This window comes from Sinohyriopsis cumingii, chromosome 7 (genome assembly GCF_028554795.1).
Source record: "Sinohyriopsis cumingii isolate HCF-2022 chromosome 7, ASM2855479v2, whole genome shotgun sequence".
Classification (NCBI taxonomy): Eukaryota; Metazoa; Mollusca; class Bivalvia; order Unionida; family Unionidae; genus Sinohyriopsis; species Sinohyriopsis cumingii.
The window spans coordinates 73,929,736-73,942,763 of record NC_142967.1 but is presented as its reverse complement, the minus strand read 5'-3'; the positions used below and the strand labels follow the sequence as shown (position 1 = coordinate 73,942,763).

Genomic DNA, 13,028 nt, shown 5'->3' with positions numbered 1-13,028 from the left:
TCCCAACTCTGTAACTCTTTATCATGTATGCCACACACAAAAATTGGTCCAGACTGTGTCCCATTTTCACATCTAACTAGTAACTTTAGGCTGTAAACTATGACATGAACCAACACAAGCTGAATAAACAAAGACATGAATGATTACAATCTGAATAAACTATGATATGAACCTATACAAGCTGAATAAACAATGACATGAACCAATAAAAGTTGAATAAACTATGACATGAACCAATACAAGCTGAATAAACTGACATGAACCAATACAAGCTGAATAAACTGACATGAACCAAAACAAGCTGAATAAACTATAACATGAACCAATAAAAGCTGAATAAACTATGACATGAATGATTACAATCTGAATAAACTATGATATGAACCTATACAAGCTGAATAAACTATGACATGAACCAAAACAAGCTGAATAAAATATGGCATGAACGATTACAATCTGAATAAACTATGATATGAACCTATACAAGCTGAATAAACTATGACATGAACCAATAAAAGCTGAATAAACTATGACATGAATGATTACAATCTGAATAAACTGACATGAACCAATACAAGCTGAATAAACTATGATATGAACCAATACAAGCTGAATAAACTATGACATGAACCAATAAAAGCTGAATAAACTATGACATGAATGATTACAATCTGAATAAACTGACATGAACCAATACAAGCTGAATAACCTATGAAATGAACTAACAAAAGCTGAATAAACTATGACATGAACTAACACAAGCTGAATAAACTATGACATGAAAACAAGCTAAATAAACTATGACATGAATTAACATGAGCTGGATATAAAAAAAAAAATCAAAAAAATTGTACCAACCTTCCTACCCATTTTTTGGTGTACCGTTAGCAGATACATGCATATTTTCTGTGTAACCTGTGTATAATATAAACAGTTTGCTATTTGAAAATTCATTTTCTTACTTGATTAGAAAGTAGGTTGCATTGACGTCATACTTAATTCTAACCAGGTCTGTGTTTCTTTTTGAAGAATTTTAAATATTTAAGATTTGTAGTCAAAACTGCAATGTATTCAATGATCACATAGCTCAGTTTTACAAAACCTGCAGTAACCCTTGTAAATATTAATTAATCATGCCAAACAACATTAGACCAAAATGATCATGACAACAAAATGTTGTACCTTTCCAAAACTAAACATGTTTTTGCCCAAAAAATGTATCTTCATATTTTAAATATTTATCTTAAGTAAATTTTAAATTGTGACTTTTCATTGGCACAATGTGGGTACAATTGTACATACATACATACATACATACATACATGCACACATGCATGCACATACATACATACATAGTGACTGCATACAAGACAAAACAAAATGAACATTCTTTTCTACAATATCAAAGTAGAGGTAATATAATTAAGTGAGGTTTTTTAAATTTATATTTTCTGCAAAATAGCACTTAAAATCTGCACATTGTCATTGTCCACAAATATAAACTATATTTTACTGGGTGACAAATTCTTTTGAGTAACCATACAGTGACAGCCAGTAGTACAAGTGTAGTTCAGTATCCACACTGGATGCCAGAGGTTGGGGGCTTTGAACCCCAGTCGAGTCATACCAAAGACTTATACAAAATGATACTAACATCTGCCTCACTAGGCACTCAGCATTATGGGGTTATTATTAGGCCTGGTCAGCCGGATGTTGAGATAATGTGCGTGGGACATGATGCTACATGTCTGTGACATGATGCCCCAGTGCTAGATATCATTATAAACTGCCACATTGCAGACATTGTAGCAATATGACTGTAACATTGTTAAAGTTACATTAAAAAACCAAATCACACAAACACACAAGCATAGTTCATGTATCAGTAATTATCCTAATTAGCCACCACATCTTAGGCCTCACATCCAATGCACTCAGTCTCATTCCTATACATATCCACATGTACAACACATAATTAACCTTTTCAGGGTAAACTGTCATAATATACAATGAATAGACATTGACATGAAAAGTTTACAAATAAATGTATTTTTATCCACTTCCATCTGCAAAGGACAAAAAGTGACTTCTGGACCAGCTAGAATGTATACAGCAAGGAAAATCTGTGGTCATGAGCTAAATTACAAATTCTTAACCAATGGAAGTAAAGCATAAAATATAGGTCACAGTGACCTTCTTTGGTTTAATGGCATATTATTAATGCAATCCAAATATCAAGTTTCATGATTTGAATATAAACAGCACCCAATAAATTAACCTGAAACACAAACTTTCAACAAAGTCACTGAAGCATGAAATGTCCTTCATGGTGAATTTTCTGTTGCAAGTAATGATGTAGTACTTATCATGTTTCATAACTATAGGAAGGATAGTAAGCATACAGCAGACCAAAAACTAAACCAGTTATGAGCTAAATGCAAAAACTTAACCAAACCCAGTAAAAGATTAAATATTGGTTATGAAGATCTTATTTTTTGCAAGGCTGTGATGCAAACAAAGACGAATATCATTATCAGTTTCATGATTCTGGCATGAAGAGTGGCTGACAGGATTCAAAGAAACAGATATAAGTAAAACTGGCAAGAAAAGTGGCTGACAGGATTCACAGAAACAGAAGTAAGTAAACCTAGCATGAAGAGTGGCTAACAGGATTCATAGAAACACAAAATAAGTAAAACTGGCATGAAGAGTGGCTGACAGGATTCACAGAAACAGAAATAAGTAAAACTGGCAAGAAGAGTGGCTGACAGGATTCACAGAAACAGAAATAAGTAAAACTGGCATGAGCAGTGGCTGACCGGATTCATAGAAACATAAATAAGTAAAACTGGCAAGAAGAGTGGCTGACAGGATTCATAGAAACAGAAATAAAAGTAAAACTGGCATGAAAAGTGGCTGACAGGAATCATAGAAACACAAAATAAGTAAAACTGGCATGAACAGTGGCTGACAGGATTCACAGAAACGGAAATAAGTAAAACTGGCAAGAAGAGTGGCTGACAGGATTCACAGAAACAGAAATAAGTAAAACTGGCATGAAGAGTGGCTAACAGGATTCAAAGAAATAGAAATAAGTAAAACTGAAATTCAGTGACTTTTCAATGACATGTTTTCAGTTGTCAAGAACTACTCTCAGCATCAAGTATTTTACTATAAGCTGCTAATTTAAATACCTGAAAGAAAAACAATAAATAATTTTAAATAAATAAATAAATAAATGAAATGAATAATAGAAAGCAACAAATTATGAAATCATTGTAACTCGACCTATATATCAAACTCTGCTCTTGTTCTACTTTCTCCTCCAGCTGCAAATCCAGTGCCTTCTCTTGCTCTTATTTTTCTTTTCTTTTTCATCCAAGTCCACTGTACTGAGACATTAGTGTGATTGTCCATTTAATCTGCTTCATCTGCAATTTTGTCCACTTTCTGGAAATGGCTGCCGACATCTTCCTCAGTCTGCATTTCTTGCACTTTAAGTTGTGGAGTTCCTATATTTCTGTTTTTCCTCTTTTGGCTGCCTCTGCTTCTCTTTTCTTTTCATCCAGATATATTTTAATAGGGCCCCACCTGCAGACCCTATGAATGCCAACATTAAAACAGCCAGATTACACTAGTTCTAACTGTTCTTTCCTTCAGCATGGCTACTTAAGGCAGCAGGGGCCCCCGAGTGGCCGAGTGGTCTAAAGCGCTCTCCGTTACGGATCATTGCCATCTCACCTCTGTCTGCACCAGTTCAAGTCTCAGATTCAGCCAGTTTGGGTATGTGAGAAAGCTTGCCAGTAGCTTCTCGTGGGTCAGTGGTTCTTTCCAGGGTTTTTTCCCGGGTTCTTCCTCCACCATTAATACTGGCTGCCATGTATAGTCTATCATGTGCTGAAAAATGGTGTTAAACCCCACAACAACAACAACAACTTATGGCAGCATTGATTCGTGCAATATTGATGTTTTTCTTGCACACTATGCAAAGTCCTGTCTTTTTTCAGCCACTTAATAAAGTCTTTGTCTGACAGCCAGCTATCAATAAATGCGCATGTGATGAAGTGAAAGAGTCAGCATGCATTAATGACATTATGTGAATGGGGCACTATCCACAATGTCTGATTAATTCATGTGGATTCTGATATTCATGGAATGGCAGGCAACAAACTGTAATACAACATAAACTAAATAACTTGAATTCAAAGTTTTACATCAAATTTTATTTTTAAGTAAAATATCTCAAATTCAAGGACTTTTAATGACCAAGGTGAAAAATCACTCACTTGCAAGGCATTGAAATGAGGTGTTCATTTCTCAATGACTTTCAATTACCCGTAATGACTATATGAACTCTGCCAGAGAAATTAACATTTAACACAATAACTGATCCACGTCAGTGAAAAATAAACTATGAGATGTAACGACCTACTTCTGCAATGAGGAACTAGAGCTCATCAGAATACATGCTTTACCATGTTCCATGATTTTAGATGAGACAATATATAAACAGCATGCAACAATCCCATGTGGTCATGAATCTGATTAAGAGCAGATCTCCACTATCCTACATGAATATCTGACATGGGTCATGTTCTGGTGATCTTAAAATTAGCCAATAGAAATGCAGCTTTCAGAAATTTTAAAATTAATCAAATGGTTTGGCATATATTGATGCTCTTCAACCATACTGTTCAGTCTCCCAAACATGAAGATATAAAACTAGCAGTTATGTTAATAATATAGTTCTCCATCAAGAGCCCTAACCAGTCACTGTCAGGTCTTCAAGTAGGACAGTGGAGATCTGGTTTTAATCAGATTAGAGCTAAAACTAAAAACTTAACAAAAGCCAGTAAAATGAGAAATGTGCATCACATTAACTTTCTTTTGTTGTATGGATGTAGCACTAACAGAGATGTATATGATCATCTAGTTTGATGATTGTAGCAAATAAATAAGTTTAACACAACAATTTGAACAAAGTCAAAATAAGAATTTTAAAAATTGTCTGAAAGATGGGTCACATTGACCAATTTCTGCAATGAAATTCTAGTACTCATCAAGTTGCATCCCACATGTAAATGAAAAAGCTTGACCAAGATTATATAAATAATGTAACTGTATGAGCAAAGTTAGTCCTTCCAAGGGACTAGGTGCTATATAACCCACTCCAAACTGTTGCCTTATAAAGAATGGCTGAGATGCAGTGATGCTGTACATATGTACTGTAGATACAGATATCTGTATTACATATTAGTTTACACTATAGTTTTACTTAAGTCATTTGGGTTTATGACATATTTAAATTCTTTAAATTCAGTGGCTGGCTTGTACTATAGTAAAAGTACAGGTACCATATGTTGTGAAAATTTCATTCATAAATCATTTTGGTCAAGGTATGCCATGCATTAGTTTGAATGGAGGTCACAAAAACATAAAAACACTAATCCAAGCTCCTCTATAAATTATTACATACACAATTTCAGCTGATGAGAGTGTTCCCTGGGCAGAAGAGGATGACCCTTGTCCTTTCTGAGCAGCATCAGGAGCTATCCATCTGTAGGGGTTCTGGTTCTGTCCAAATGAATCCCTGAAAGAATTCTGTTTTCTTCCACCACCACCACCTCCTCCTCCTCTGTAGCCTCCTCCTCCTCCTCCCCCCCCATCTCCTCCATGACCATACAACTGGCGCTGGGCTGTTACCATGTAACCTGTCCAAGGAGGAAAAAATATAGAAAATCATACTGACTAAACAAAAGCTGTAAACAATTTTATGGATGAAAGCAAAATGGTTCCCATCATGTTGATTGTGATGGGATAGATTTTACATCGGGGCCCTGAGTGGCCGAGTGGTCTAAAGCGCTCTCCATTACGGATCACTGCCATCTCACCTCTGTCTGCATAGGTTTGAGTCTCGGATTTGGCCAATGTGGGTCGGTGGTTCTTTTCGGGGATTTCTTGGGTTCTTCCTCCACCATTAATTCATGTATAGCCTATTGTGTGCTGAAAAATGGCGTTAAACCCTACAACAACAACAACAAAGATTTTACATCCTGATGATTGTGGTGGGATAGATTTTACATCCTGTTGATTGTGGTGGGATAGATTTTACATCCTCGTACCTTGAGAAAATCCATTGTCTAATCATCTGCCTTAAGTATAAAAAAGAAAGCTCGCAATTCTTGTCTGAATTGATGGACGTTATCAATTTTACAACCATGATATGTGACTCACTGATATACCAATGTAGGGGTTGGAAAGTATTACACGAATTCCCGTCTTTGAAAATGTATAGATTTCAATGTATAGCACAGATATTATGCTTCTTTCATTTAAAATTACAGTCAGCATACCAGGAAATACTGTCTTTCACAACATCACATAAGGCAGTTACTAGCCCTCCAACACAAGATGTCAACCCTGATAGCACTGATGGGAGGAGGTAGTTGTCTGAATTATATGGGTCTATATGTTACATAGTTGGACTAAGTTGTCATCTCTGTAATGGAAATAACATATAGTGGTACTGCATGCTGTCTTGAAAAAAAAAATCTATTGAATTCTATTCAAGGATATGGTATATAGCAAAACACTTATTATCTAGTCACTGCTCAACTTTTCAGTCATTTTAGTTCATTTTCTGTGTGTATTCTGAACTTTCAAATTTTCTTTCAAAGGGATCAGAAACCAAGAACATAATGTTGTCTGTATGAAAAATATCTCCAAATAATTTTGACCAAACAATTTAGCTTACCATCTTGCTGTTTCTAATGTTGTAGGATACATCACACGTTAAACGGTCTCCATCAATTTATTTCTAATTATTTATCATCAACTACCCAATTTTCAGTTAATCTTTACTACATACAAGTGTATTCCATACCTGAAAGTAACTGAATACCATCTAATTACACACGTTTCAAAAAAGAAACTTGGCTGTCATTTGTCATAACTGGAATATGTTCATCAAATGGAGAAGTTCAACATATATTTTCCATGCTACCCAGGTACTTGGACTGCCGTGTTATGCCTTCAGCCATATCCTGATATATTGTGATATTTCATGATGTATCACAATAGTATTGCACTATTTTGACACATTTATATAAAATGATAAAATTTCTACAGATTATAGTAAAATGATATTCTTTAATAAAAAAAAAGAAAACACTTGCTAGAAAAGAAGCTAAATGTGTCTTTAAGAAATGCTGTGAAATTTGATGAATGTAGCAACAAGTAACTGGCAAATCTTTCTGCACAAATGTGCTAAACATGACTTTTTGCTCTGTATTTGAAACAATTTCATATTCTGTGTCCATGATCACCTACTTGAACTTAATGGCATAAAATGAACTTGTTTGTTTTCATTAGTCCTTTATATAATTGTTATGAATCTTTGATATTGCCAAATGCCTTAAAAAATTGCCATTAAAGAAAATGGCATCTTTAAAATTGAAACAAGGAACTGAAGAATGTTTGTTAATGAATTGTAAAGTTAAAACAAAGAAATTAATATCCCTTTCATTTATTAGATTTCTTTTGAAAAAATAAGCACTCAAAAGTTAGTCAACTGTTAGGAAATAGGGTTAATAGACAGCCATGACACTTATAGGCAATAGGATTCATATACAGCAATGAGACTGATAGGAAATAGGGTTCATAGACAGCCATGACATTGATAGGAAATAGGATTCATAGACAGCCATAACACTGACAGGAAATAGGGTTCATAAACAGCCATGACACTGATAGGAAATAGGGTTCATAGATAGCCATGATATTGATAGGAAATAGGATTCATAGACAGCCATGACACTGATAGGAAATAGGGTTCATAGACAGCCATGACACTGATAGGAAATAGGGTTCATAGACAGCCATGACATTGATAGGAAATAGGGTTCAAAGACAGCCATGATACCGATAGGAAATAGGATTCACCGACAGCCATGACACTGATAGGAAATAAGGTTCATAGACAGCCATGACATTGATAAGAAATAGGGTTCATAGACAGCCATGACATTGATAGGGAATAGGGTTCATAGACAGCCATGACATTGATAGGAAATAGGATTCATAGTCAGCCATGACATTGATAGGAAATAGGGTTCGTAGGCAGCCATGACATTGATAGGAAATAGGGTTCAAAGACAGCCATGACACTGACAGGAAATAGGGTCCATAGACAGCCATGACACTTATAGGCAATAGGATTCATATACAGAAATGAGATTGATAGGAAATAGGGTTTATAGACAACCATGACATTGACAGGAAACAGGGTTCACAGACAGCCATGACATTGATCGGAAATAGGGTCCATAGACAGCCATGACACTGATAGGAAATAGGGTTCATAGACAGCCATGACACTGATAGGAAATAGGGTTCATAGACAGCCATGACACTGAGAGGAAATAGGGTTCATAGACAGCCATGACACTGAGAGGAAATAAGGTTCATAGAAATCCATAACATTTAAATACTTCTTGACTTGTATTTAGTTATACCACAGTAAATTGAATTTGTAGTTTCAATTTTATATAATTATTGTCATTGCTTTTATTTTAAAACTTTTTAGACGATGTGTTATTCCATTTCATACTGCATAAATAGGAGCAAAACATCATAAGCTAAAATTGTATCATTATAATATTGCACCTGAGGAGTATCATGATATATCAATATACTGTTGCAACCTTATTTTTTACTAATCATTTCTTTAGTAATCAGAATTAAATACCTTAAACAAGCAAATAAAACAAAATTGATCAATTCTTTGTTAGAAATCATTTTTTTAATCAGCTCTCTAAAATCACATGACTATCATATGATTAAGGCATCATCCATACAAAATACAGGGTTTAACAAGAATGAGTGATTATTATGTATCATGCACTACTGACAGCCTATCAGAAAGATTTACTATTTTTCATCTCCGTATAACTCCATTATATACACAAATAAACTTTCATTTATTGTATTATTGACAAAAATTCTGTATAATTCAGTAAACCTGTTCATAATTTTGATTATCAATAATAATGAAACAAAATAATTTTCATTTTTTATTTATTTAATCAAATATATTTTGGGTACATTTCGGATGAGAGTACATAAATAGTTTTCTAGATATAATTCTAAAATTCTAAAAGAGCAGTGAAGAATAGGGGTGAAATGATACACCTCTGCATTTATCGACAAGATTCTTAATACCTAGCCTGTGATATAATACACACATGCCAACCCTAAGAGAGGTATAAGCATCAATTTAGTATAAAAAATTTAATCTATATATTACATGCCATAATTACAGAACACTGTATGAAAAATGTACGTTTAATTTTGGTACTAAGTTAAACCTGGATCTATGTCTAACTTTCCCTGAATGCTTATAAGGTCAAGTTCATAAATTCTAAAACAGGAAAGATTATGTGCTCAGTCTGAGTGCTGTATTATATCACTCTTATATTCTTTTCAGATTTGGAAAGCACTGTTGATTTTCCTTCTTCTGATCCGACATACTTTGAAATTTAAAAAGATTCCTCTGCTCTAACATTTTTCAGTTATATAACATTCATGAGTCACACCTATAAAGTCTGTGTCACTTAACACATTAACCCCTGGTGACGATTTTACGTGGCAGGAGGTAGTAGCCTACTGCCGAGTTTTGTAGCATCAAGGTCATGTACGATACACTAAAGTGGGTGGTATTATAGAAAGGTAGACAAATGTAGCTCTACCATGATACGAAATAATCTCGAATTTCTAGTTGCACTACAAAATACAGAGGGAAAAACCTCATTTTTTGAACCTGACTTTTTTCTACCCAAAATTCGCCCATGGTCAGAATCCGATTTTGTGTTTGGATTTTAGACTGTTTGGCCTCAGATCTAAGGCAGACCGGTATGAACTGCAAACAAACAGATGAACCTTTGCAAAAAGTAGGATAAAATGGGCATTTGGAATAAAGAGTGGTTTTGAAACAAAAATAATGGGTCCATTAAGCAAAGAAACAAGAAAAAGAATTCCAACTTTTACCCTTCTGCTCATGCACAAGCCAAATAGTAGGGCATAACCGATTAGCATTTTTCTACTGATTTCCGATTCCGGATTTTGGGCATGAAATTTTTCCGATTCCGGATACGATTCAATTAATCGGAAATGCTAAATTAAAAGGTTTTTCAAATTAACTTTTTAAACCGTGTTACACACGTTTTGCATATCACACCGATGTCACAAGGGGAAGGATATGGCAGGACTATAGCAAAATGCAACGAAGTTCAAAGCCACAAAGAATCCATGAAATTTTTTATTTTTTTGCCAGTTCCGACCCATTCTTTGTTCAACAATTAGTTGATCTTGCTGCCAGGCTTTTATTTTCCCGCCTTAATCATTTATGTCGGCAAGCGGCCAGTTCCATCCTGTACTTTATTCAACAATTAGTTGATCTTGCCGCCATGCTTTAATGTCGCGGTCAAATAAAAATTAAACAGGCTTTTGTTTGGTCCTATAAAGTTGGCCTCTTGCGGAATCATTTTCTTTTAATACCTCATTAGCATGTGTCAATGTATTCAATATTATGCCTTCATTATTGAGGATGTTGACATAAACGGGTAGGACTGTATTATATATTTTAATAAATTTAAATCTTTCGGTCTAACTCAAGTATTATCGTTTCACCCCGTTGTGTTGACCATATTGGACTTTTATGACTTCTTATTTAACTTTATTAACGCACTATCGAATGACACGCAGTGTTAGACACGGTGCTATAGAAATTCAACTTTATTATTTGTATTATCCGAATCGATCGTTCCTGCCTTGTCCGACTCCGATTAATCGGAAGTTCATACTATCCGGTGGAATCCGATTTCCGGATCAAAAGTCGGTTATGCCCTACCAAATAGCCAATGAAAAACAAAGTTTCTAATACAACTAGGCAGTATGTTATTGGAAGATCACCTGGAAGTTGGTGTTTTAGGATGTATTCAGAAATAGCTTTCAAAATGTGTTTCCTACTCGAATTTCAGACAAAAACGACACAAAAACCTCCAGGGCTTAATGTGTTAACATCTGATGCCACATTTTTTTAAAAGTATAGACTGGTTCACTGACTAAACACTATCAATATAATGATTCTGTGAGGCTAAGTTTCCAACTGAAGAAACCCATCTATTTTGGGGTGGGTGGGAAATGTATCATATAGAGTTGCTAAAAATAGAAAACAAGGAAAGCACTTGTAGGTCTAGGATGGACAAATGTACAGTTATGCTATTCTTTTGCAACAGTCTTCTTTTTCTCATCTCAAATTTATATGATGAGTGGGATTAAAGAGATGACAATAAAAATAATGACCACAACTTTCATCTGCTTTTTTTTATATTTTATTCTTTAATGTATCAAAAATGAGTAATCCATTAACAGGCAAGTGTAAAATATAATTAGGTGAAAAAGCATAATGACTATGCCAAAAGTATAGTGGTTGGTATGTATGCAATACATTATCGATACACATATCACATCTGACGGTCTTGTCATCTTTAGAAGATCTGTCAGTGGTTGTTTGTTGGTATTTTATATGTGATGACTGGTTTTATTTCCAGTATGGAAAGCAGAGAAATAGACTTTCTTGGTTGCCAAATTGACCTAGTCTGGATCCTAATAATGCAGGTGTGTCATGCAGTGAACAGACCACAGATAGTTCTGACTGGCAGTTATTCTTTGACTCTGGACTTGAACAAACAAAAAAAAAAAACCAATTCAAATTAGATGTGACATATTTTTCTCTGCATGACACACTGGAAACAGAGCCCTCAAATTCAATGCAAACACACAAGATGCGAAGCAAAAAAGAAACTTTACATAACGTGGTTATGAAATGATCCGATAGGTTCATAAATCATACATGGGGAACAAACCTGAAGAGTCTTCTTGAAGCCGATATATATTATCAGTGGCTGAACATGCTGACACAGGATAAAACAATCACCTAAGAGCAGGTGGGATTGGGATGTGGGGTCATATTTTGAACCACGTGATCCAGCCACCCCATCTTTATTAATCTGAAGATGAGTAGATGTTATCAATAGATTTTGTTAGTTTTTACTGACAGAAATGAAAGCATATTTTCTACTATGGTTGTCATGAATGACTTCTCAGCTTAAAAAATGAAAGAGCAGATGACTAATAACTAGTCATGACTGCTGAAGATTAAAGTAACTATCACTGTATATAAATTCTTCATCTCTTTATCAACATGGAAAATGTATAAGGCATCAATTGTTTCACCTCTAATATTTGTTATGCCCATGTCATCTGGAAGACTAAGGACCACAAAGGATGTGATAGATAAACTTGTGACTTGATAGAAAAAATAACTACCAATGGTGAGACAGGACTATCTTTGATCAATTCTTGATTACGAAACTGTGGCATTATTTTCTTAAATATGTGAACATTTCCAAAAATTATAAGACTAGTTATTTTCACGGTATATTGATGATTCATATATTACTTTAAGGAATGCAGTATATAAATTAAGACCATTTGATGAAACTTGAATTGATTTTATGGAATAAGCAGTATTTAGTTCAATCGTGTATGTGGGGTGTTGCAAAACTGGAAGTGCATATATCAGTATGGCTGTGTAAATTATGTGTTGTGTTTCTCCCCAGTCTCTTCTTTCAGCATTTACTCATCTCCTTATTTTGCCAATATTTTCATTTTTTTAATTTTAATTGGATGATTGATTCATATTATGCCAACTTTAATGGAAGTGGACAAAATATCTGGGAAGGGTTCATCAGTTATAGTTGAGCCTGTTCCATCAAAAGTGAAATTTAAATCTGAAACCACAGTAAGACAGGGTAATAAGTTATTTAAAGAGGTTATTCATTATACTTGCAAAGAAAATTAGACATTTTGCAAAATGGTCATTCTTGGGATTTAAGCTAAATGGAGTCTATAGGATATAACTATTGTGAATATTTAAACCTGAATGAGTATGGTATGTATTTTCATAG

General features: G+C 34.5%; 1 protein-coding gene across 1 annotated transcript in view; it reads right to left on the bottom strand.

The window, feature by feature from the left end:
• The window catches only part of LOC149795522 (nucleoporin NUP42-like), a 53,844-nt gene that overhangs the window by 36,610 nt on the left and 4,206 nt on the right, over positions 1-13,028 (bottom strand). The window contains exon 2 of the mRNA XM_089965327.1: positions 5,477-5,711. Coding sequence (XP_089821453.1) covers positions 5,477-5,711 — 235 coding nt within the window. The remainder of the gene's footprint in view (positions 1-5,476; positions 5,712-13,028) is intronic.